The sequence below is a fragment of the Zosterops lateralis genome (assembly GCF_965231275.1).
Source record: "Zosterops lateralis genome assembly, chromosome: 1".
NCBI classification, from domain to species: domain Eukaryota; kingdom Metazoa; phylum Chordata; class Aves; order Passeriformes; family Zosteropidae; genus Zosterops; species Zosterops lateralis.
Genome location: NC_139762.1, coordinates 150,432,660 through 150,459,730, shown reverse-complemented (window position 1 = coordinate 150,459,730; position 27,071 = coordinate 150,432,660). Strand labels below are relative to the sequence as shown.

The following is a 27,071-nucleotide window of genomic DNA, read 5'->3' as shown; positions in this document are numbered from 1 at the left end:
GGATCCTCAGGGTGATCCCCAAAAATTTCCTGGGATTTTTTTGAGGATTTTTTTTGGGATTTTGGGGGATTTTGGGGGCTCACCCAGGCCCAGGCTGGAGCAGATTCTCTGATATCGCTCCGGGAGCGGCGGCAAATCCCAGCCCAGGATCTCAGCCTCCACCTGAAAAATGGGAAAAGATTCTCAAAAAATCAGCCAAAATAGTCCCCAAAAATCAGCCAAAATAGTCCCAAAAAAGAGAAAAAAATTCCACCCAAAATAGTCCCCAAAAATAAAAAAAATCCACCCAAAATATTCTGAAAAAATAACAAAAATCCACCCAAAATAGTTCCCAAAAATAAAAAAAAATCCACCCAAAATATTCTGAAGAAATAACAAAAATCCACCTAAAATATTCTGAAAAAAAATTTAAAAAAATCCACCCAAAATAGTCCCCCCCCCAAAAAAAATCCACCTAAAATAGTCCCCAAAAATAAAAAAATCCACCCAAAATATTCTGAAAAAAAATAAAAATCCACCTAAAAATAATTCCCAAAAATAAAAAAAATCCACCCAAAATATTCTGAAAAAAAAATTTAAAAATCCACCCAAAATATTCTGAAAAAATAAGAAAAAATCCACCTAAAATAGTTCCCAAAAATAAAAATAAAATCCACCCAAAATATTCTGAAAAAATAACAAAAATCCACCTAAAATAGTCCCCAAAAATAAAAAAATCCACCCAAAATATTCTGAAAAAAAAATAAAAATCCACCTAAAATAATTCCCAAAAATAAAAAAAATCCACCCAAAATATTCTGAAAAAAAAATTAAAAAATCCACCCAAAATATTCTGAAAAAATAAGAAAAAATCCACCTAAAATAGTTCCCAAAAATAAAAATAAAATCCACCCAAAATATTCTGAAAAAAAAAAAAAAATCCACCCAAAATATTCTGAAAAAAAATTAAAAAAAATCCACCCAAAATATTCTGAAAAAAAATTTAAAAAAATCCACCCAAAATATTCTGAAAAAATAACAAAAATCCACCTAAAATAGTTCCCAAAAATAATAAAAAAAAATCCACCCAAAGTAGTCCTGAAAAATAAGAAAAAATCCACCCAAAATAGTCCCAAAGAAATAAAAATTCTCACCCAAAAAATCCTGCAAAATTCCCAAATTCCCTCAAAATCCCAAATTACCTATAAAAATCCCAAAATCCCCTAAAAGATCCCTAAATTACCTCCCCAAATCCGCATAAAACCCCAAAAATTCCCCCCAAAAATCCTCAAAAATGCCCATAAATTTCCCCAAAAATTCCAAATCCCCCAAATTAAAAAAGAATTCCCCCAAAATCCCCAAGATTTCCCTGAAAATTCCCCCCCAAAATATCCCAAATAATTCCAAAAAAGCCCCAAAAATGCCCAAAAAATAAATTAAATAAAAAATCTCCAAAAAATCCCACAAAAATCCCCCCAAAAATTCTCAAAAAATCCCAAAAAATCCCCCAAAATCCTCAAAAAAAAATCCCAAAAAATCCCCCAAAAATTCTCAAAAAAATCCCAAAAAATCCCAAAAAATCCTCAAAAAAATCCCCAAAAATCCTCAAAAAAATACCCAAAAAATCCTCAAAAAACCCCCAAAAATCCCCCAAAATCCTCAAAAAAACCCCAAAAAATCCCCCAAAAATCCCAAAAAATCCCCCAAAATTCCTCAAAAAATCCCCCCCAAAAATTCTCAAAAAACCTCAAAAAATCCCCCAAAATTCCTCAAAGAAATCCCAAAAAATTCCCAAAAAATCCTCAAAAAATCCCCCAAAATTCCTCAAGAAATCCCAAAAAATTCCCAAAAAATCCTCAAAAAAATCCCAAAAAATTCCTCAAAAAACCCCAAAAAATTCCCAAAAAATCCTCAAAAAAATCCCAAAAAATTCCTCAAAAAAATCCCAAAAAATTCCTCAAAAAACCCCAAAAAATCCCCCAAAAATTCTCAAAAACCCCCAAAAAATCCCCCAAAAATTCTCAAAAACCCCTAAAAATCCCCCAAAATCCTCAAAAAAATCCCCAAAAATCCTCAAAAAAATACCCCAAAATTCCTCAAAAAACCCCCAAAAATCCCCCAAAATCCTCAAAAAAACCCCAAAAAACCCCCCAAAAATCCCAAAAAATCCCCCAAAATTCCTCAAAAAATCCCCCCCAAAAATTTTCAAAAAACCTCAAAAAATCCCCCAAAATTCCTCAAAGAAATCCCAAAAAATTCCCAAAAAATCCTCAAAAAAATCCCAAAAAATTCCTCAAAAAACCCCAAAAAATCCCCCAAAATTCCTCAAAAAAATCCCAAAAAATCCCCCAAAATTCTCAAAAAAATCCCCAAAATCCCCCAAAATCCTCAAAAAAATCCCCAAAATTCCTCAAAAAAATACCCCAAAATTCCTCAAAAAACCCCCAAAAATCCCCCAAAATCCTCAAAAAAACCCAAAAAAATCCCCCAAAAATCCCAAAAAATCCCCCAAAATTCCTCAAAAAATCCCCCCCAAAAATTCTCAAAAAACTCCAAAAAATCCCCCAAAATTCCTCAAAGAAATCCCAAAAAATTCCCAAAAAATCCCAAAAAATTCCTCAAAAAACCCCAAAAAATCCCCCAAAAATTCTCAAAAACCCCCAAAAATCCCCCAAAATCCTCAAAAAAAAAATCCCCCAAAATTCCTCAAAAAATCCCAAAAAATCCCCCCAAAAATCCCCCCAAAATTCCTCAAAAAATCCCACAAAAATCCCCCAAAATTCCTCAAAAAAAAATCCCAAAAAATTCCTCAAAAAAACCCCCAAAAATCCCCCCAAATCCTCAAAAAAACCCCAAAAAATCCCCCAAAATCTTCAAAAAAATCCCAAAAAATCCCCCAAAATCCTCAAAAAATTCCCAAAAAATCCCCCAAAATTCCTCAAAAAATCCCACAAACCCCCCCCCCAAAACCTGTTAAAAACTGCCCAAATTCCCCCAAGGCTCCCGGGCGTTACCTGGTCGTGGTCGCCGAGCACGGCACTGACGGGGTCGTGGGGGGCCAGCAGGGCCCCGGCCTTGCGCAGCCGCAGCTGCGGGAACAGCCCCGAGCTGAGCGAGAAGCGCTCGGCCGCGCGCAGACTCAGCACGCTCACGCTCACATCGGCGCTGCAAAGGAATGGCAGGGACTTCAGGGATTTGGGGAGGATTTTCAGGGGAATTCTTGGGGAATTTTGACGATTTTTTGGGAATTTTTTGTGGATTTTTTGGGAATTTTTTGGGCATTTTTTGAGGATTTTTTGGGATTTTTTGAGGATTTTTTTGGGGATTTTTTGAGGATTTTTTTGGGGATTTCTTGAGGATTTTTTGGGGATTTTTTGAGGATTTTTTGGGAATTTTTTGAGGATTTTTTGGGAATGTTTTTGGGATTTTTTGGGGATTTTTTTGGGATTTTTTGGGGATTTTTTGGGAATTTTTTGAGGATTTTTTTGGGGATTTCTTGAGGATTTTTTGTGGGATTTTTTGAGGATTTTTTGAGGAATTTTTGGGAGATATATTTTGGGATTTTTGGAGGATTTTTGTTGTTTTTTTGGGAATTTTTTGAGGATTTTTTTGGGATTTTTTTGAGGATTTTTGGGGATTTTTTGAGGATTTTTTTGCGGATTTCTTGAGGATTTTTTGTGGGATTTCTTGAGGATTTTTTGGGAATTTTTTTGAGGATTTTTTGGGAATTTTTTGAGGATTTTCTGGGAATTTTGGGGGGATTTTTTGGGATTTTTTTGGGATTTTTTGGGGATTTTTTGAGGATTTTTTGAGGATTTTTTGAGGATTTTTTGGGAATTTTTTGGGGATTTTTTTGAGGATTTTTTGGGAATTTTTTGGGAATTTTTTGAGGATTTTTTGAGGATTTTTTGGGGATTTTTTGAGGATTTTTGGGGATTTTTTGGGGATTTTTTGGGGATTTTTTTGAGGATTTTTTGGGAATTTTTTGAGGATTTTTTGGGAATTTTTTGAGGATTTTTTGTGGATTTTTTGGGGATTTTTTGAGGATTTTTTGGGAATTTTTTGAGGATTTTTTAGAATTTTTGAGGATTTTTTGGGAATTTTTTGAGGATTTTTTGGGAATTTTTTGAGGATTTTTTGAGGATTTTTTGGGGATTTTTTTGAGGATTTTTTGGGAATTTTTTGGGGATTTTTTTGAGGATTTTTTGGGAATTTTTTGGGGATTTTTTTTGAGGATTTTTTGGGAATTTTTTGAGGATTTTTTGGGGATTTTTTTGAGAATTTTTTGGGGATTTTTTGAGGATTTTTTGGGAATTTTTTGACGATTTTTTGAGGATTTTTTGGGAATTTTTGAGGATTTTTTGTGGGATTTCTTGAGGATTTTTTGGGAATTTTTTGAGGATTTTTTGGGAATTTTTTGAGGATTTTTTGGGAATTTTTTGAGGATTTTTTGGGGATTTTTTGAGGATTTTTTTGGGGATTTCTTGAGGATTTTTTGTGGGATTTCTTGAGGATTTTTTGGGAATTTTTTGAGGATTTTCTGGGAATTTTTTGTGGATTTTTTGGGAATTTTTTGGGCATTTTTTGAGGATTTTTTGGGATTTTTTGAGGATTTTTTTGGGGATTTCTTGAGGATTTTTTGGGGATTTTTTGAGGATTTTTTGAGAATTTTTTGAGGATTTTTTGGGAATTTTTTGAGGATTTTTTGGGAATTTTTTGAGGATTTTTTGGGATTTTTTGAGGATTTTTTTGGGGATTTCTTGAGGATTTTTTTGTGGGATTTCTTGAGGATTTTTTTGTGGGATTTCTTGAGGATTTTTTGGGAATTTTTTTGAGGATTTTTTGGGAATTTTTTGAGGATTTTCTGGGAATTTTTTGAGGATTTTTTGGGGATTTTTTTGAGGATTTTTTGGGAATTTTTTGAGGATTTTTGGGGAATTTTTTGAGGATTTTTTGGGAATTTTTGTGGATTTTTTTGAGGATTTTTGTTGGATTTTTTTAGTATTTTTTGAGAATGTTTTGTGGGTTTTTTTAGGATATTTTGGGGGATATATTTGGGGGAGTTTTTGGTTGGAATTTTTTGAGTATTTCTGAGGTGATTTATGGGAATTTTATGGGATATTTCTGGGATTTTGGGGGGGATTTTGGTGAGATTTTTCTTGAGATTTGTGATTTTTTTCGGTTTTTTTTTCTTCCCTTTTGGAGAGATTTTTTTTGGAATTTTATGGGAATTTTTGGGATTTTTAAGTGGAATTTTTGGAGGGATTAGATGGGAATTTGGGGGGGGGGAAATGTGAAATTTTTGCAGGAATTTATTTTGCAATTTTGGGGAAATTTAATGGGAATTTTTGGGGAAATTTAATGGGAATTTTTGGGGATTTTTGAGGGAATTTTTTACAAGAACTTCGGGATAAAAAAAAAAAAACCTGTGGAATCCTCACCTGGGCTCCACCGGGATGAGGAAAACGTCGTCCTGGATTCGGATCCGGATCCGCAAAATTTGGGGAGAATTTGGGCCATTCCCAGAAAATTCCGGAACTTTGGAAGAATTTGGGCCATTCCCAGAAAATTCTGGAATTTTGGAAGAATCCAAAAAATCCCCCAAAATTTCCTGTTGCTCTTTGGGTTCATCTCCCAAATTTTGGGACTCAGGAGATGAAGAAACTTTGGGATTCCCCAAACTGGGGATTTTGGGCTCCCGAAATTCCTGAAATTCCCGAAAATTCTTCCGAGGTTTTTTTCGGGATGGGCCCAAATCATCCTCCAGCCAATCCTCCAGCTCCAGGAACTCGGCCTCGGGAATTAAAGCAGAAATTTGGGGGGTTTTGGAGTTTTCTGATGGAAATTTGGGATTTTCTGAAGAAAAATTGGGATTTTTTGGTGGAAATTTGGGATTTTCTGAAGAAAAATTGGGATTTTCTGATGGAAATTTGGGATTTTCTGTGTTGGGTTTTTGGGATTTGCCCAAATTTGGGGTTTTTTCCTCCTTTTCAGCTTCCGGGACTCGTTGGCGCTTTCCGGTCCCGAAATTTGGGATTTGGGAATGGTCTGGAGGGGCTGGAAAAAAGCAACAAGAAAATTTGGGATTAGGTTGGAAAAAGAGCAGGAAAAATTAAAAAAAAATATGAAAAAAAATTCCTAAAATAATCTTAGAAAAATCAGGGAAAAAAATCCAAAGAAAATCCCTTTAAATGCTTTAAAAAAAATCCTTTAAAAATCCTGAAAAATACCTGGAAAATTTGGGAAAAATCCTAAAAAAAAATTAAACTAAATAAGAAAAGTTTCCAGAAATAATAATTAGAAAAAAAGTCAGAAAGAATTGGAAAAAAAAATTCCCCCAAAATTTTGAAAAAAATCCTAAAAAGCCCCCAAAAATTCCAAAAAAATCCTAAAATATTCAGGAAAAAAAAAATCCAGAAAAACCATGGAAAATTCGAAAAAAATTCTCACCAAATCCCTGCAAAAACATCCCCAAAATGGCCCCAAAAATTCCCAAAAGGCCGAACAAATCCTAATAAAGTTATTAAAAAAATATAAACAAACATTTGGGAAAAATCCAAAGAAAATCTGGAAAAAAAAAAAAAAAAAGCCCTGAAAAATCAGGAAAAAATCAAAAAAACCCCAATGAAAAAATCATTAAAAAGCCCTGAAAAATCAGGAAAAAATCATGAAAAAGCCCTGAAAAATCAGAAAAAAAATCCCCCTTTTTTTTTTTTTTAAATCCCCAAAAAAATTCCCCAAAATTTCCAAGAATTTTCACCTTTTTGTCCCATTTTTTCCCGGAGCAGCCTCTGGGTGTCCCTGACGCTCTCCCAGGTCTCGGCGTCGAGTTCGGCCCCGAAATTCTCCAACCACTCCTGGAGCGTCTCCAGCGGGGTCTGACCCTGAGAAAAGGGGAAAAATCCAAATTTTGGGGAGAATTCCAGGGATTTTGGGGGTTTTGGGGTGAATTTCAGGAATTTTGGGGTGAATTTCAGGAATTCTGGAGTGAAATTCTGGGAATTTGGGGAGAATTAAGGGATTTTTGGGGTGAATTTGAGGAGTTTTGGGGTGAAATTTTGTGTATTTGGGGGTGAATTCTGGGAATTTGGGGGTGAAATTCCGGCGATTTTGGGATTTTGGGGTGAAATTCAGGGAATTTTGGGGGTTTTGGGGAGAATTAAGGGATTTTTGGGGTGAATTTGAGGAGCTTTGGGGTGAAATTCTGGGTATTTGGGGGTGAATTCTGGGAATTTTGGGGGTTTTGGGGACAATTCTGGGAATTTGAGGTGAAATTCAGGGAATTTTGGGGATTTTGGGGAGAATTAAGGGATTTTTGGGGTGAATTTGAGGAGCTTTGGGGTGAATTTCAGGAATTCTGGAGTGAAATTCTGGGAATTTTGGGGTGAATTTCCCAGAATTTTGGGGGTTTTGGGGACAATTCTGGGAATTCGGGGTGAAATTCAGGGAATTTTTGGGAGAATTAAGGGAGTTTTGGGGTGAATTTGAGGAGTTTTGGGGTGAAATTCTGTGTATTTGGGGGGGAATTCTGGGAATTTGGGGGTGAATTTCCCAGAATTTTGGAGCTTTGGGGACAATTCTGGGAATTTGAGGGGAAATTCAGGGAATTTTTGGGAGAATTAAGGGATTTTTGGGGGGAATTTGAGGAGTTTTGGGGTGAATTTCAGGAATTCTGGAGTGAAATTCTGGGAATTTTGGGGGTTTGGAGTGAAATTTTGGTTATTTTTGGGAGAATTCAAGGAATTTTGGTGTAGATTCCTGTAATTCTGGGAATTTGGGGTGAAATTCCAGTAATTTTGGGGGTTTTGGGGAGAATTAAGGGATTTGAGGAGTTTTGGGGTGAAATTCTGTGTATTTGGGGGTGATTTCTGGGAATTTTTTGGGGGTTTGGAGTGAAATTGTGGTTATTTTGGGGAGAATTCAAGGAATTTTGGTGTGGATTCCTGCAATTCTGGGAATTTGGGGTGAAATTCAGGGAATTCTGGGGAGAATTAAGGGATTTTTGGGGCGAATTTGAGGAGTTTTGGGGTGAAATTCTGTGAAAAAAGAAATTTAAAAAAAAAAGGAAAAAAAATTTTGAAAAAAAAAAAAAAAATATTAAAAAAAAATTAAAAAAAAAATCTGAAGAAAATAGAAAAAAAAAAAGCCAAGAGGTTTTTCCCTGACCTTGGCGTTGCGGGCGGTGACGTTGGCCCCGCTGTGGACGAGCAGCTGCGCCACAGGGAACCTCCCCGAGGCCAGCGCGTCGTGCAGGGGGGTGATCCCCTCGCAGCCCGGCCCGCCCGGGTCATCCAGGGCAGCCCCGCGGGACAGCAGCACCCGCACGATCTCTGCGGGGAGGAGGGGGCTTGGCCTGGTCCTGAGCCCGGGACTGAGCCCGGTACTGAGCCCGATCCCATTCCTGATCCCTGATCCCGTTCCTGATCCCTGATCCCGTTCCTGATCCCTGATCCCATTCCTGATCCCGATCCCATTCCTCATCCCAATCCCATTCCTGATCCCGATCCCATTCCTCATCCCAATCCCATTCCTCATCCCAATCCCATTCCTGATCCCAATCCCATTCCTGATCCCTGATCCCGTTCCTGATCCCGGATCCCATTCCTGATCCCAATCCCATTCCTCATCCCTGATCCCATTCCTGATCCCAATCCCATTCCTCATCCCTGATCCCATTCCTGATTCCAATCCCATTCCTGATCCCAATCCCATTCCTGAGCCCTGACCCCAATTCCATTCCCAATCCCATTTCTGATCCCTGATCCCAATTCCAATCCTGATCTCATTTCTTATTCCTTGATCCCTGATCCCATTCCTGATCCCTGATCCCATTCCTGATCCCTGATCCCATTCCTCATCCCTGATCCCATTCCTGATCCCCAATACCAATCCCATTCCTGACCCCATTCCCATCTCTGAACCCTGTTCCAAATCCCATTCCCAACCCCATTCCTAATCCCTGATCCTATTTCCATCTCTGATCCTATTATGGCTCCTGATCCCATTCCTGATCCCAATCATTGTTCCCAATTCCCGTTCCTGATCCCTGACCCCATTCCCAATCCCTGTTCCCATTTCTGATCCTATTCCTGATCCCTGACCTCATCCCTCACCCCGATCCCATTCCCATCTCTGAACACTGTTCCAAATCCCATTCCCAATCCTTAACCCCATTCCTGATTTCTTACCCCATTCCCAATCCCATCCCCATTCCTGATCCCATTCCCAACCCCACCTCTGACTTCTGATCCCATTCCCAGTCTCTGATCCCATTCCTGATCCCTGTTCCGAATCCCTGACCCCATTCCTGTTCCCAATCCCATTCCCATTCCTGAACCCCACTCCCATTCCCATTCCCAGTCTCAATCCCAATCCCTGATCCCATTCTTGTTCCTGATCCCATTTCCATCCCATTCCCATTCTCCTGATCCCTGTTCCCAATCCCATTCCTGTTCCCATTCCCGACCCCATTCCCACTCCCAATCCCTGATCCCAATCCCATCCTTGACCCCTGACCCCATTCCTATCTCTGAACCCTGTTCCAAATCCCATTCCCAACCCCATCCCTGACTTCTTACCCCATTCTCCCCCCCTGATCCCATTCCTGATCCTATTTCCACCCCTGATCCCATTCCTGATCCTATTTCCACCCCAATCCCATTCCTGATCCTATTTCCATTCCCGATCCCATTCCTGATCCTATTTCCATTCCCGATCCCATTCCTGATCCTATTTCCATTCCCAATCCCGTTCCTGATCCTATTTCCATTCCCAATCCCATTCCTGATCCTATTTCCACCCCCGATCCCATTCCTGATCCTATTTCCATTCCCGATCCCATTCCTGATCCTATTTCCACCCCAATCCCGTTCCTGATCCCAGTTTCCAATCCCATTCCTAATCCCAGATCCCATTTCAAGTCCTTGCTCGGATTTTTTGGGATTTTTTCCCCAAAGTTTTGGGTTTTTTCTACCCCAATCTTTGGGATTCTCCCCCAGTTTTTTAGGATTCTCCTCCCAAAACTTTTTTGGAATTTTTTTCCTTCCCTAATTTTTTTAGGATTCTAATTTTTTGGGATTTTCTCCCCGAATTTTTTCCATTTTTCCCTCTAACTTTTTCCATTTTTTTCCCCCAATTTTTTTCATTTTTTCCCCGATTTTTTTCATTTTTTCCCCAAATTTTTCCCCATTTTTTTTCTTTTTCCCCCCCCTTTTTTTTTCATTTTTCCACCCAATTTTTTCATTTTTTCCCCCAATTTTTTTTTTCATTTTCCCCCCAATTTTTTAATTTTTTCCCCCAATATTTTTGGGATTTTTTTCCCTCCTCCCCTTATTTTTTAGGATATATTTCCCCCCCCAGAAAACCTCAAAAAAACCCCAAAAATCCCCCTAAAAGCCTTTTCCCCCTCACCCAAATGTCCATGATTTGCAGCCTCGTGCAGGGGGGTCCAGCCACAATAATCCCGAGGATTCACGGGGTGACCCTAAAACAAAAATAATGGGAATTTTTTAGGGGATTTTGGGGGGAAATTTGGAGATTTTTTGAGGGAAATTTGGAGATTTTTTGAGGGAAATTTGGGGATTTTTTGAGGGAAATTTGGGGATTTTTTTTGAGGGAAATTTGGAGATTTTTTTGGGGGAAATTCTGAGAATTTCCTTCAGGAATTTTGGGAGTTTTATGGAATTTTTGAGAAAATATTAGGATTTTTGGAAATTTCCTTCAGAACTTCTGGGATTTTTTTGAGGACATTTTTGGAATTTACTGGGGAATTTTGGGGATTTTTGGGGGGAATTTTGGGATTTTTTTGGGGGGAATTTTGGGATTTTTTTGGGCAATTTCCTTCAGGAATTTTGGGATTTCTTGGGGAATTTGTAGGATTTTTTGGGGGAATTTTGGGATTTTTTTGGGCAATTTCCTTCAGGAAATTTTTGGATTTTTTTTTGGGAATTTCTGGGATTTTTTGGGGGGAATTTTGGGATTTTTTTGGGGAATTTCCTTCAGGAAATTTTTGGGATTTTTTTGGGAATTTCCTTCAGGAATTTTGGGATTTCCTGGGGAATTTCTGGGATTTTTTTGAGGACCTTTTGGAATTTACTGGGGAATTTTGGGGATTTTTGGGGGGAATTTTGGGATTTTTTTGGGGAATTTCCTTCAGGAAATTTTGGAATTTTTTGGGGGAATTTCCTTCAGGAATTTTGGGATTTTTAGGAATTTTGGGGGAATTTCTTTCAGGAATTTTGGGGGGATTTCCTTCAGGAAATTTGGGATTTCTTGGGGAATTTCTGGGATTTTTTGGGGGAATTTTGGGATTTTTTTGGGGAATTTCCTTCAGGAAATTTTTGGATTTTTTTTGGGAATTTCTGGGATTTTTTGGGGGGAATTTTGGGATTTTTTTGGGGAATTTCCTTCAGGAAATTTTTGGGATTTTTTTGGGAATTTCCTTCAGGAATTTTGGGATTTCCTGGGGAATTTCTGGGATTTTTTTGAGGACCTTTTGGAATTTACTGGGGAATTTTGGGGATTTTCGGGATTTTTTTGGGGGAATTTTGGGATTTTTTTGGGGAATTTCCTTCAGGAATTTTGGGATTTCTTGGGGAATTTCTGGGATTTTTTGGGGGAATTTTGGGATTTTTTTGGGGCAATTTCCTTCAGGAAATTTTTGGATTTTTTTGGGGAATTTCTGGGATTTTTTGGGGGGAATTTTGGGATTTTTTTGGGCAATTTCCTTCAGGAAATTTTTGGGATTTTTTTGGGTATTTCCTTCAGGAATTTTGGGATTTCTTGGGGAATTTCTGGGATTTTTTTGAGGACCTTTTGGAATTTACTGGGAAATTTTGGGGATTTTTGGGGGGAATTTCGGGATTTTTTTGGGGAATTTCCTTCAGGAATTTTGGGATTTCTTGGGGAATTTCTGGGATTTTTTGGGGGAATTTTGGGATTTTTTGGGGGAATTTCTGGGATTTTTTTGGGAATTTTGAGGTTTTTCTGGGGTGTTTCTCACCTGGTCCAGGTAGAGTCGGACCCGTTTTGTGTCGCCCTCGATGCAGGCTCGGTGCAGGGGGGTCTCCCCGCGCTCGTTCCGGCGGCTCCACTGCTGAAATTTGGGAGAATTTGGGGAAAAAATTGGGAGAAAAAATTAAAAAATTGGGGGAAAAATTGAGGGGAAAATGAAAAAAAAAAATTGGGGGAAAAATGAAAAAAATGGGTGGAAAAATTGGGGAAAATGAAAAAAAAATTGGGGAAAAAATGAAAAAAATGGGGGGAAAAATTGAGGAAAAAATGAAAAAAATGGGTGGAAAAATTGGGGAAAAAGAAAAAAAATGGGTGGAAAAATTGGGGAAAATGAAAAAAAAATTGGGGAAAAAATGAAAAAAATGGGTGGAAAAATTGGGGAAAATGAAAAAAAATGGGTGGAAAAATTGGGGGAAATGAAAAAAAAAAATTGGGGAAAAAATGAAAAAAATGGGGGGAAAATTGGGGAAAATGAAAAAAAAATTGGGGAAAAAATGAAAAAAATGGGGGGAAAAATTGGGGAAAATGAAAAAAACAAATTGGGGAAAAAATGAAAAAAATGGGTGGAAAAATTGAGGAAAAAATGAAAAAAAGGGTGGAAAAATTGGGGAAAATGAAAAAAAAATGGGGGGGGAAAGAAAAAAAAATGGAGGAAAATTGGGAAATTTTGGAGGCATTTTGGGGGAATATTTTGGAATTTGGGGGGAAGTTTTGTGAAATTTTTTGGGATTTTAAAGGAATTATTGGGATTTTTTTAAGAATTTGGGGAAAATTTTAGGAGTTTTGGGAAATTTTTGGGGAATTTGGGGAGAATTTTTGTGAAATTTTGGGGGAATTTTTGGGAATTTTGAGGGAATTTTTGGGAATTTGGAGGAATTTTTAGGGAATTTAGGGGAATTTTTGTGAAATTTTGGAAAGTTTTGTGAATTTTGGGGGAATCTCGTGGAACTTTGGGAGAATTTTGGGGGGAATTTTGAGAATTTTGGGGGAAGTTTGGAAAATTTTTAGGAATTTTTGGGAATTTTAGGGAATTTTTAGGAATTTCAGGAGAATCTGGGAATTTTTAGGGGATTTTGGGGGGAATTTTTGGGAAATTTTGGGAATATTTAAGAACTTTGGGAATTTGGGGGAATTTTTTACAATTTTTTTTGAATTTGGGTGGAATCTTTGGGAAATTTGGGGAATTTTTAGGAAATTTGGGAATTTTGAGGGGAAATTCGGAAATTTTGTGGGAAATTTGGGAATTTTGAGGGGAAATTTGGGAATTCTGAGGGGAAATTTGGGAATTTTGTGGGAAATTTGGGAATTTTGAGGGGAAATTTGGGAATTTTGTGGGAAATTTGGGAATTTTGAGGGGAAATTTGGGAATTTTGTGGGAAATTTGGGAATTTTGAGGGGAAATTTGGGAATTCTGAGGGGAAATTTGGGAATTCTGAGGGGAAATTTGGGAATTTTGAGGGGAAATTTGGGAATTCTGAGGGGAAATTTGGGGGTTTAGGGGAAATTTTTGGATTTTGAGAGGATTGGGCAAATTTTGGAAGGGAAATTTGGGATTTTTTGGAGGGAAATTCAGGAATTTGGAGTATTTTCGGGAGGATTTGGGAAGGATTTTTGGGAATTTTGGGGGTTTTTCTCACCCTGTTGCTGCGGCGTCTCCCGGGGACACTTTTGGGGTAACCCTCGAGGTCCTCGTCCTCATCCTCTGCAAAAAAACCCCCAAATTCCCTCAAAATCCCCCAAAATTCCCTTAAAATCCCCCAAAATTCCGTTTAAACCCCAAAAAATCCCATTTAAAACCCCAAAAAAATCCCATTTAAATCCCCAAAATCCCCCAAAAATCAATTTAAACCCTCAAAAAAATCCCCAAAAATCAATTTAAACCCCCCAAATTCCCTTTAAACCCCCAAAATCTCCAAAAATTCCCTTTAAACCTCTGAAAATTCCCTTTAAACTCCATTTGTACCTCCAAAAATTCCTGTAACCCCCAGAAAAATCCCCCAAAAATCCCAAAAAAATTCTTTAAATCCTAAAATCCCCCAAAAAATTCCCTTTAAGGCCTCAAAAAATCCCCCAAAAATTTTGTTTAAATCTGCCAAATTCTGTTTAAACCCCAAAAAAATCCCCCCCAAAATTTCTCTTTAAAACTCCAAAAAATCCAAGAAATTCCCTTTTACAACCTCAAAACTTTTCCAGGCTCCTGAAATTCCCCAAAAATCTCCCAAAAATCCCCTAAAATTCCACCAAAATTCCCTTAAACTCCAAAAATCCCCCAAGAAAATCAAATCAATCCCCAAAAATTCCCTTTAAACCCTAAAAATTCAAAAAAAAATCCATTTAAACCCCCAAAATCCTCAAAAAAATCAATTTAAACCCTTCCAAAATTCCCTTTATACCCCCCAAAATCCCCCAAAAAATTCCATTTATACCCCAAAAAATCCCCCAAAATTTCCCTTTAAAGCCCAAAAATCCAAACCAATTGCCTTTAAACCCCCAAAAATTCCATTTATAGCCCAAAAAGTCCCTAAAAATCCCCCAAAATTTCCCTTTAAAGCCCAAAAAAATCCAAAAAATTTGCCTTTAAACCCCCAAATCCCCCCCAAAAAATTCCATTTATACCCCAAAAAGTCCCCAAAAAATCCCCCAAAATTTCCCTTTAAAGCCCAAAAATCCAAACCAATTGCCTTTAAACCCCCAAAATTTCCCTTTAAAGCCCAAAAATCAAAAAAATTTGCCTTTAAACCCCCAAATCCCCCCAAAAATTCCATTTATAGCCCAAAAATCCAAAAAAATTGCCTTTAAACCCCCAAAAATTCCATTTATAACCCAAAAAATCTCCCAAAAATTCAATATAAACCCCCCAAAAAATCAATTTAAAGCCCCTAAATTTATCTCACCGCTCTCTGACAGCTCCGACTCCGACTCTGATTCCTCTGATTCCTCCTCCTCCTCCTCCTCGTCCTCATTTTCGGGGTTTTCCCCCAGTTTATTTTGTGTTTCTTGTGCCCCCTGGGGGTCCCCGGCCCGGAGCTGCTGAACCCGGAGCCGCCGCAGGACCCGGCGCTGCAAAATCCCAATTTTGGGATAAAAGGATCCCCAAAAAAAAAAAAATAAAAGGGTTTTTTAACCTTTAATTAAAAAAATCCTGGGAATTGCTCAAATATATTGCAAAGAAAAGCCTCAAATAGCCTTAAAAATATTCTGAAAAAAAGAAAAATTAGCACCTAAACAGCTCAAAAATAGGTCTTAAAAAAGCCCTAAAAAATCCCAAAAAATATCCAAAAAAATCCCCCCCAAAAATCCCAAAAAAGTCCCAGAAATAAACCCCCAAAAATGTACCAGAACAGCCCTAAAAAAATCCCCCAAAAAAAAGCCCTGAAAACTGCCCCCCAAAAAAAACCCCAAAAAAACCCCAAAAATCCCAAAAAAACTCCCAAAAATAACCCCAAAAAAACTCCCAAAAATCTCAAAAAAACCCCAAAAATCCCAAAAAAACTCCCAAAAATAAACCCCAAAAAAACTCCCAAAAATCTCAAAAAAACCCCAAAAATCTCAAAAAAACTCCCAAAAATAAACCCCAAAAAAACTCCCAAAAATCTCAAAAAAACCCCAAAAATCCCAAAAAACCTCCCAAAAATAAACCCCCAAAAAAAGCCCTGAAAATGTACCCGAATAGCCCTAAAAAATCCCCTGAAAATTCTCCAAAGACCTCCCAAAACATCCCCCCAAAAATTAAAAAAAAATCCCCCAAAAATCCCTAAAAAATTCCCCCCCAAAATAAAAAAAAGTCCTAAAAAGTCCAAAAAAAAAAAAAAAACCCCAAAATTCCCATAAAAATCCAAAAAAAATTCCCCAAAATTTCCCATAAAAATCCAAAAAAATCCCCAAAATTTCCCATAAAAATCCCAAAAAATTCCCCAAAATTTCCCATAAAAATCCAAAAAAAAAAATCCCTAAAATTTCCCATAAAAATCCAAAAAAAATCCCTCAAAATTTCCCATAAAAATCCAAAAAAAATCCCTCAAAATTTCCCATAAAAATCCAAAAAAAATCCCTAAAATTTCCCATAAAAATCCAAAAAAAATCCCCAAAATTTCCCATAAAAATCCAAAAAAAATCCCTCAAAATTTCCCATAAAAATCCAAAAAAAAATCCCTAAAATTTCCCATAAAAATCCAAAAAAATTCCCCAAAATTTCCCATAAAAATCCAAAAAAAATCCCTAAAATTTCCCATAAAAATCCAAAAAAAATCCCCAAAATTTCCCATAAAAATCCAAAAAAAATCCCCAAAATTTCCCATAAAAATCCAAAAAAAATCCCCAAAATTTCCCATAAAAATCCAAAAAAAATCCCCAAAATTTCCCATAAAAATCCAAAAAAAATTCCCCAAAATTTCCCATAAAAATCCAAAAAAAAAATCCCTCAAAATTTCCCATAAAAATCCAAAAAAAATCCCCAAAATTTCCCATAAAAATCCAAAAAAAATCCCCAAAATTTCCCATAAAAATCCCAAAAAAGTCCTCAAAATTTCCCATAAAAATCCAAAAAAAATCCCTAAAATTTCCCATAAAAATCCAAAAAAAATCCCTAAAATTTCCCATAAAAATCCAAAAAAAATCCCCAAAATTTCCCATAAAAATCCAAAAAAAACTCCTCAAAAAAGTCCCCAAGAAAATAAAGAAAAATCAAAAAAAAAAGTCCTAAAAATTCCCTAAAAATTCCAAAAAAATTCCCTAAAAATTCCAAAAAAATTCCCTAAAAATCCCTCCAAATTCCCAAAAATGCCCCAAATTCCCAAAAATCCCTCCAAATTCCCAAAATGCCCCGAATTTCTGACCTGGAGGCGGGAATCCCCGGCAGCCTGGGCACATCCCAGCGCGTTCCTGAGCGGGGCCACGACCTGAGCAGGGGACGAGCCCAAATCCTCCAGAGCCAGAGCCACGTTCAGCCACGTCCCACACTCCTGCAATGGGGCAGGCGGGGGGTTTGGGATCGGGGATTTGGGATTTGGGGATTTGAGATTTTGGGGATTTGGGATTTTGGGGATTTGGGGATTTGGGATTTTGGGGATTTGGGATCAGGGATTTGGGATTTGGGCATTTGAGATTTTGGGGATTTGGGATTTTGGGGATTTGGGGATTTGAGATTTTGGGGATTTGGGATCAGGACGTTTGGGATTTGGGCATTTGAGATTTTGGGGATTTGGGATCAGGGATTCGGGATTTGGGCATTTGAGATTTTGGGGATTTGGGGGATCAGGGATTTGGGATTTGGGCATTTGAGATTTTGGGGATTTGGGGATTTGGGATCAGGGATTGGAGATCAGGAATTCGGGATTTGGGCATTTGAGATTTTGGGGATTTGGGGATTTGGGATTTTGGGGATTTGGGGATTTGGGATTTTGGGGATTTGGGATCAGGGATTGGGGATCAGGAATTCGGGATTTGGGCATTTGAGATTTTGGGGATTTGGGGATTTGGGATCAGGGATTGGGGATCAGGCATTCGGGATTTGGGGATTTGAGGTTTTGGGGATTTGGGGATTTGGGATCAGGAATTGGGGATCAGGGATTTGGGATTTGGGCATTTGAGATTTTGGGGATTTGGGATCAGGGATTCGGGATTTGGGCATTTGAGATTTTGGGGATTTGGGGATTTGGGATCAGGGATTTGGGATTGGAATGTGAGGTTGGGATTTGGGATTAGGAGCAGGATTTTTGGGATTTGGCATTGAAATTTGGGATCAGGAATTTGGAATTTGGCATTGAAATTTGGGATCAGGGATTGGGAATTTGGGATTTGGTTCAGAAATTTGGGATTTTGGGGATTGGGATTTGGGAAATTGGGAATTGGGTTTCTTGGGGGTTGGGATTAGGGATTGGGGATTTGGGGTCAGGAGTTCAGGATGGAAATTTGGGAATTTGGGGTCAGGAATGTGGAATCAGGAACTTGGGAATTTTGGAATATGGGAATTTTGGGATTTGAGATTGGGAATTTGGGATTGGGGTCAGAGGTTGGGAATTGAGGATCTTGGGATTGGGATCTTGGGATGGGCTTTGGGATTGGGCTCAGGAATCTGGGAATTTGGAATTTGGAATCAGGAACGGGGCCAGGGATTGGAAACTTGGGATTTGGGAATTCGGAAATTTGGGATGGAAATTGGGGATTTTGGGATCAGGAATTTGAGAATTTCGGTTCAGGAATTTGGGATTTGGGATTTTGGGCTCTTGGGAAGGAAATTTGGGATTTTGGGAAGGAAATTTGGAATACAGGATTTGGGATTTTTGGCTTCGGATTTGGGGAGTTTGGGATGGGAATTTGGGACTTTGGGATTTGGAATTGTGGGATTTGGATTCATGAATTTGGGGATTTTGGCCTCCAGGATTTGGGAATTTGGGGATTTTGGGCTCAGGAATTTTGGGCTGGAAATTTGTGATTTTAGGTTCAGGGATTTGAAATTTGGGAATTACGGAATTTGGGATCCTTCCCACCTCCAGGGGTTCCCCTTTCCTGAGCTCCAGCTCCCTCTGGAAGTGCTGCAGGGCCTTGGAATGTTCTCCCAGATCCCGGAATGTCGTGGCCAGAGAGACGTGGATCACGGCCAGGTCCCGCCCTGGAGCCCCCAGGGACTCAGCCAGGGACAGCTGGGAGGAGAAAAATGGGGAAAAATGGAAAATTTGGGAGGAAAAATGGGGAAAAAACAGGAGGAAATGGGGAAAAAATGGGAATTTTGGGAAAAAAAGGGGAAAAATGGGGAAAAAATGGGGAAAAATGAGGAAAAAATGGCAATTTTGGGAGGAAAAATGGGAAATTTGGAAAAAATGGGGGAAAAGGAAAAAAAGGGGGAAAATTGGGGAAGAAAATGGGAAATTTGGGAGGAAAAAATGGGAAAATGGGGAAAAATAGGAAATTTGGAAAAAAAATGGGAAAAATGGGAAAGAAAAGGAAAAAATTGGGAAAAAGCAGAGGGAAATGGGGTAAAAAGGGGAAAACTTCATTAAAATGGGAAAAAAAAGCCCCAAAACCATCCAAAAACCATCCAAAATCCCAAAGAAAATTGTGAAGAGGAAAATCCCAAAAAAAGGAAGAAGGGAAAAAATGAGAAAAAAATGGGAAAAGGGGAAAAAAAAACTGGGGAAAATGGGAAAAAAAAGGGGGGGAAAATGGGGAATTTGAGGGGTAAAATGGGGATTTGGGGAAAAATGGGAAAAGGGGGAAATAAATGGGAAAAATGGGGAGAAATGGGGGAAAATGGGGAAAAATAAAAAAGGGGGGAAAAATGGGAAAAAAAGGGGATAAAATGAGGAAATGTGGGTGGAAAAATGGGGGGAAAGCAAAAAAAAAATCACAATAAAATGGGGAAAATAGAAAAAACAGAAAAAACAAGCCAAATCCGGCAAAAAAAGTGCCAAAAAAACCCCAAGAAAATTTTCAAGAAACTCCTAAAAACACAAAAAAAATTTAAAGAAATCACCTCAAAATATCTGAAAAAGGTCTGAAAAAAATTCTAAAAAATCTGAATACATCTGAAAAACCCCCAAAAATAAAATAAAATTAAAAAAAAAATCCCAAATATCCCAAGAAACCCCCAAAAATAAATTCCTAGAATTCATTTTTATTATTTTTATTATTTTTATTTATTTATTTTATTTATTTATTTTTATATTATATTTTTATATTTTTTTATATTTTTATTATTTTTATTCCTAGAATTTATTATCCAAAAAAAATCAAATAAAAAACTCCCCAAAAATCCCCAAAAAATGAAATAAATCCCAAAAAAACCTCCTAAAACATCCCTCAAAATTTCCAAAAAAATCCCAAAAAAAATATGAAAAAAATACCAAAAAATGCCAAAAATCCCCTAAAAATTCCCCCAAACTCCCAAGAGTCTCAAATAGTTGGAATTTTTGGGAATCCTTTACCTGTTTCTGGTAAAATTCGGCGGCTCTGCGGAAGTCCCCGAGGCGGGCCAGGCTGTCCCCGAGGCGCTCCAAGAGTGACAGCGACTCCGACGGGTCGGCGGGGTCACCGCGGGACAGGCGGGACAGACAGCGCGACACCCGCGAGGCTGAGGGGACAGCGGGGACACCGGGGACACTCAGGGGGATTGGGGACACTGGGGACACTCAGGGGGATTGGGGACATCGGGGACACTGGGGACACTCAGGGGGATTGGGGACACTGGGGATGTTAAGGACACTGGAGACACTGAGGCCATTTGGGACACTCGGGGACATTGGGGACATTGGAGACACTGTGGTCATTGGGGACTTGGAGGAACTTGGGGACATTGGGGCTGTTGAGGACACTGGGGACACTCAGAGACACTGGGGACATTGTGGAGATTTGGAATGTTGGGGACATTGGGGGCACTCAGGGGTATTGGGGACATTGAGGGGATCAGGACATTGGGGACATTTGTCATGTTTGGGGACACTGGGGACACTCAGGGGGATTGGGGACATTGGGGATGTTAAGGACACTGGAGACACTGAGGCCATTTGGGACACTCGGGGACACTGGGGACATTGTGGAGATTTGGGATGTTGGGGACATTGAGGACACTCAGGGGGATTGGGGACATTGGGGACACTGGGGACACTCAGGGGGATTGGGGACATTGGGGACACTGGGGGTGTTATTGGGCGCCAATTGACGCCATTTTGGTGCCATTTTTGCAGCATTTGATGCATTTAGGGGACACCTGGGGACATTTGGTGCCAATTTGGTGCCACTTGGGGCCATTTGGGCCCATTTTGGTACCATTGGGGGACACTTTGGTGCCATTTGGGGCCATTTTGGGCCACTTTGGTGCCATTTGGGGACACTTGGTGGCACTTGGCACCATTTTGGGACTATTTTGGTGCCATTTTGAGGATATTTGGCACCATTTTGGGACCATTTTTCGACATTTTGAGGGGCACTTTGGTGCCATTTTCAGACACTTGGGGACACTTAAGGGACATTTTTGGGACATTTGGGGCCATTTTTGCTCCCTTTGGAGCCATTTTGGTGCCATTTTTTGACACTTTCGCACCATTTGGTGCCATTTTGGTGCCACTTGGGGACACTTTGGTGCCATTTTGGTGCCATTTTGGTACCATTGGGGGCCATTTTTGCTCCATTTGGTGCCATTTGGAGCCAATTTGGTGCCACTTGGTGCCATTTTGGTACTATGGGGGGCCATTTTTGCTCCATTTGATGCCATTTGGAGCCATTTTGGTGCCATTTTTTGACACTTTGGTGCCATTTGGTGCAATTTTGGTGCCACTTGGGGACACTTTGGTGCCATTTTGGTGCCATTTTGGTACCATTGGGGGCCATTTTTGCTCCATTTGGAGCCAATTTGGTGCCATTTTTTGACACTTTGGCGCCATTTGATGCCATTTGGAGCCAATTTGGTGCCATTTTGGTGCCATTTTTCAACACTTTGGCGCCATTTGGTGCCATTTTGGTGCCATTTTGGTGCCATTTGGAGCCATTTTGGCGCCATTTGGAGCCATTTTGGCGCCATTTGGTGCCATTTTGGTGCCATTTTTTGACACTTTGGCACCATTTGGTGCCATTTGGTGCCATTTTGGTGCCATTTTGGTGCCATTTGGTGCCATTTTGGCGCCATTTGGAGCCATTTTGGTGCCGTGTGGGGACGTTGAGCGTCACTGACCGTGCCGGAGGTTGCGTCGGAGCTGGCGGCTCTCGGGGTTCCCCAGGGCCAGGGCCCGGCGCAGCGCCCGCCTGGCGCCCTCAAAATCCCCCAGGGACAGCAGCACCTGCAAGAGAATTTCCAAAATTCCCAAAAAACAAGTTCCCCAAAAAATCCCAGAATTCAAAAAAAAAAAAATCCCCTCAAAAAAGCTCTGAATTCGAGTAGAAAAAAAAACCAAAATTTTGGCGCCCGCAAAGTCACTCAGCAAAAGCTGGAGAAGAATTCTCCTCCCAAAAAAATCCCAAAAAGTTCCATGGGATTTCCAAAATTCCTGAGAATTCCTAAAAGAAATTCCTGAAATTCTCAAAAAAAATCCTGAAATTTCCCCCAAAAATTCCCAAAATTCCTTTTCAGGAACAAGCAGTGGGAAAATCCCGAAAATTCCCACAAAAAATCCCCCCAAAAATTGGACCAAAAACCACAAAAAAAAAGCACAAAAAATCCCAAAAAATTCCCAAATATTCCCCCAAAAATTCCCGAAAAACTCCCAAAAAATTTCTCAAAAAATTTCCAAAAAATTCCCAAAAAATTCCCAAATATTCCCCCAAAAATTCCCAAAAAACTCCCAAAAAATTTCTCAAAAAATTTCCAAAAAATTCCCAGTTCTAAGAGCAACTCAACAAACAATGGGAAAACACCAAGAAAATACCAAGAAAATTTTGTGAAAATTGAAAAAAAATCTCAAAAAAATCCCCCCCCAAAAAATAAAAAAAAAATCCCTAAAAAGCCCCTAAAATTCACCCAAATTCCTGAAACAACAAACCATAGAAATCATCAGGAAAATCCCTTTAAAAAAAAATGCAAAAATCACAAAAAAACCACACAAAAAAACCCACCACAAATTTGCAAAAAAAAATTTCGAAAATAAGCCCGAAAAATGCAAAAAAAATTCCCCCAAAAAATCCCAAAAATTCCTGAAATAACAAACAGAAAACATCAGGAAAATCCCTTTAAAAAATCACGAAAACCCCCCCAAAAAACAAAACAAAACACCCCAAAAATCCAAAAAAAATTCCAAAAAATTCCAAAAAATTCCCCAAAAATTCCAAAAAATTCCCCAAAAATTCCCAAAATTTCCCCAAATATTCCAGATTTTTCTCACCTGTCCCAGAGCAGCCTCAGCCTCCCCCTGGAGTTGGGGCTCCCCGAGGTTCCGGCCGCAGTCCCGGGCTCGGCTGAGGCTTTTCAGGGCTTGGGAAAATTCTGAATTTCGTTGTTGGAGAAGCCCCAGGTTGAAATGGGCTCGGAATTGATCCTCCAAAACCTGGGATTGCCTGAGGGGGGGAAAATAAACTGGGAATGAGGGAGAATTGCTGAAATTCTGAGGTGAAATTCCCAAAATTCTGAGGCAAAAGTCCAAAATTTTTCAGGGAAAAATCCAGAAATTTTTGAGCAATTCCCAAAAAATCCAGTCCCAAGTTCCCTAAAAAAAAAAACATTCCCTGATTCCCAAATTCCCAGGATTCCAATTCCAAATTCCCAAAGTTCTGACCTAAAATTCCCAACATTCCGAGCCAAAATTCCCAAAATTCTAAACCCAAATCCCCAAAAATTCCAAGCCAAGATTTCCAAAATCCCAGTCCCAAATTCTCAAAATTCCCAAAATTCTGAGCCAAAATTCTGAGCCAAAATTCTCAAAGTCCAAAAAATTCCATGGAAAAATCCAGAAATTTTTGAGAAATTCCAAAAAAATCCAGTCTCAGGTTCCCTAAAAAAATCTATTGCCAGAATCCTGAGCCAAAATCCCCAAAATTCCAATCCCAAACTCCTCAAATCCCTTCCTAAACTCCCAAAAACTCTCTTCAAAAACCTCAAAAATCCCTCCAAAACTCCCCAAAATTATCTCCAAAATCCCCAAAAAAATCCTCTTCAAAAACTCCAAAAATTCACTCCAAAACTACCAAAAATCCTCTCCAAAATTCCCCAAAATCCATTCCCAGATTCCCCAAATCCCCAAAATTTCCATCCCAAACTCCTCAAATCCCTTCCCAAACGCCCCAAAATCCTCTTCCAAAACCCTCAAAAATTCACTTGAAAATCCCCAAAATTCTCTTTAAAATGTCCAAAAATTCCCCCTGAACTCCCAAAAACTCCCAAAAAATCCCCCAAATTCCCCTCCAAACTGCTGTGAATTTCCCTCACTCAGCCAGCTGGACACTTTTGCAGAGGAGTTTGGAGCTCTCGGGGCTGTTCCCCAGCGAGTCCTGGACCAGCCCCAGGTTGAGGAAGAGGCGGCTCCGCATCTGGGCCAGCTCCTGGCACGGCAGAATTCCTGCAGGGAAAAAAATGGGAATAAATCACTGGAATTTTGGGAATTCCAAACTCCCCCCATTCCATTCCATTCCCAGTTCCCAAAAAATCCCATTCTGAGATTCTCCTGATTCCCCCCTTCCCAAAATTCTATTCCCAAATCCCAGGATTCCACTCCCACATCCCAAAATTCTGCCCCCACATCCCCAAATTCCCCAAAAATTCTGCACCTTCCAGCTGCGTATCCACGATTTCCAGGCTGGCTTTAAATGCCTCCAAGGCTCGGCTCAGCGCTCCCGAAATTCCCGAGGTGCCCTGGGAGCCCTGAGAGAATTCGGGGAATTCTGAGAGTTCCGTGGATTCGGCCATGAGCAGGAAGGTGCGGCCGATGGTGGCCCAGGCTCGCTGCTGCTCCACGGGGTCACCCAGGGATTGGGCCAGAGACAGGTGACGGCGCTGGTGCTGTGGAGAAACAGGGAAAATCTGGGAGAAATCCAGGGAAATTTGGGAAAAGTTGGAAAATTTGGGGAAAATTTTGGGGGGGAAATTGGGAAAAGTTGGGAAATTTGGGGGAAAACTGGGAAAAATACAGGGGAAATTGTGGTCTCTGGGCCACCATCGGCCACCCCCCTCATGGCCCTCATGGGGACTGCAACTCCCACAATTCCAATGGGCAATGGGAATTCTGGGAATTGTGGTCCCTGGGCTGGCCCCTCATGGGGACTGCAACTCCCACAATTCCAATGGGCAATGGGAATTCTGGGAATTGTGGTCCCTGGGCTGGCCCCTCATGGCCCTCATGGGGACTGCAACTCCCACAATTCCAATGGGCAATGGGAATTCTGGGAATTGTGGTCCCTGGGCTGGCCCCTCATGGCCCGGGGACTACAACTCCCACAATTCCAATGGGCAACGGGGAAAATCACGAAAAATCACGAAAAAATATCAGGAAAAAATTGGGGAAACATTGGGAATAACTGGGAATAATATGAGAAAAAAAATGAGGGAAATTTGGAATAACATGGGAAAAATTTGGGGAAAATCTGAGAAAAACAGGGGAAAACATGGGAAAAATCGGGGAAAATCCAGGAAAAGTTGAGAAAAATTCCTGGAATTCCCTTTTTTCCTCACCTCCAGGGCCTGGGGGAACCTCCTGAGCTCGGCCAGGCGCTCCCCGATTTTCCTGTGGGCCACAGCACAGCCCAGGGTGTCCTCGGCCACCTCCAGGATCCGCAGCTCCTCCCGGTGCTGCTCCAGGGCCTCCCCAAAACGGCCTGGAAAACAGGGAAAACCGGGAACAAGGAGAATGTGAGAATAAAGGGAAAAGTGGGAAGAGCAGAATACAGGAATGAGGATGGGAAAACTGGGAAAGAGAAAAAATTGAAATAATGGGAATGGGAAAAAAGGGAATGAGGATGGCAAAAAATGGGAATGAGGAAAAAATGGGAATAATGGGGATAGATAGTGGGAATGGGAAAAATGGGAATAATGGGAAAAATGGGAATGGGAATGGGATGGAATGGGAAAAACGGGAACAATGGGAATGGGGAAAACGGGAATGACAGGGACAATGGGAAAATGGGAATGGTAGGAATAATGGGAGTAATGGGAATAACGGGAATGGTGGGAAATGGGAACAGGAAAATGGAATGTGGGGATGGCTGGAGTGGGAAAAATGAGAATGGCAATGGGAATAATGGGAATAATTGGAATGGGAACTGGAAAAATGGGAATGGGATTGGAGAGTGGAAAGGGGAAAAATGGGAATGGAGATGAGGAAAAATGGGAATGAGAATAATGGGGGTAACAGGGACAATGGAAATTATGGCAATGATGGGAGTAACAGGAATAATAAAAATGGGAATGAGGAAAAATGGGAAAATGGGAAAAACAGGGATGAGAAAAATGGGAATAATAGGGAAAATGGGAATGGGGATGAGGGAATGATGGGAAAATGGGAAAAAGGGGAATAATGGGAATAATAGAGATAATTTTTCCTCTTTTTTCCACCCATTTTCCCCCTTTTTCCCCATTTTTTTCTCATTTCCCGCCATTTCCCCCCTTTTTTTTCCCCATTTTCCCTCACCATGGGCAGCCAGGATCTCTCCCAGTCCCATTTTTATTCCCTTTTTCCCCAGTTTTCCCCATTTTCCCTCACCATGGGCAGCCAGCAGCTCCCCCAGGCGGTTGCAGGTCGCTGCCTCCTCCGAGGGATTCCCGAGACGTCGGAATTTTTCTTTGGATTTTTCCAGTTCTGGGATGAAAAAGAAAAGAAAATAAAAAAATTGGGAATTTTGGGGGTGAGGAGGGAAAAGGGGAGAAATTCCCAGGAAAAATTAAAATTAAAAAAAATGAGGAATTTTGGAGGGGGAAAAAGAGAATTTGGGAAGGGAAAAAAAAATGAGATTTTTGTGTAGAGGCGAAAAAAAAGGAGAATTTCAGGGGAGGGAAAAGGAGAATTTTGGAGGGGAAAAATGAGAATTTTGGGGGAAAAAATAAAGGAGGATTTGAGAGGGGAAGAGAAATTCGGCGGGGGAAAAAAAAAGGAGAATTTAAGAAGGAAAAAAGGAGAATTTTTTTGGGGGGGGAAAAAAGGGAGGATTTCGGAGGAGAAGGACAATTTTTTGGGGAAAAAGCCGAGAATTTGGAGGAGGAAAATTACAATTTTAGGGGGCAAAATCGTGAGGGGGAATTCGAGTCCTGTGAGGGGTTTGAGAGTTAAAAACCCCTGAAAATAAGATTTCAACCCCGTGAGGGAGAATTTGAGCCTTATGAGGAGTTCGATGGTTTAAAACCCGTGAAGTGAAGATTTCAACCCTTGTGAGCGGAAATTTCAGCCCTGTGAGGGGTTCGAGGGTTAAAGAAACCCCGAGATGAACATTTGAATCGCCGTGAGGGGAACCGGAGCCCATGACGACCTGAGGGACGGTAACCTGAGGGAACCGCGGGGCCGCCTGAGAAGATTTCGGCGCGGGAGGGATTCCTGGGGTCCTGAAGGTGCCCGTGCCCCCTTCCCGCCCTCATTAAAGCTTTTTAAGCGCCGTTCCAACCGCGTTGAGCGCCATAAAAGCCCGGACTCACGGCGGATTTCCCGCGCCGCCTCAGCGCTCAGCTCCGCCGCCAT

General features: G+C 40.1%; 1 protein-coding gene across 1 annotated transcript; it reads right to left on the bottom strand.

The window, feature by feature from the left end:
- TONSL (tonsoku like, DNA repair protein) lies at positions 1-27,071 on the bottom strand (the record flags this gene model as incomplete). Its single annotated transcript, XM_083863360.1, has 18 exons — positions 1-162; positions 2,994-3,144; positions 5,421-6,036; positions 6,740-6,863; positions 8,146-8,309; positions 10,390-10,462; positions 11,981-12,070; positions 13,629-13,693; positions 14,886-15,105; positions 16,719-16,952; positions 18,480-18,632; positions 19,914-20,114; positions 22,659-22,971; positions 23,840-23,969; positions 24,178-24,409; positions 25,079-25,221; positions 26,106-26,201; positions 27,029-27,071. The coding sequence occupies 18 exons, from the start codon at positions 27,069-27,071 to the stop codon at positions 7-9; spliced, it is 3,204 nt and encodes a 1,067-aa protein (XP_083719486.1). The 3' UTR covers positions 1-6.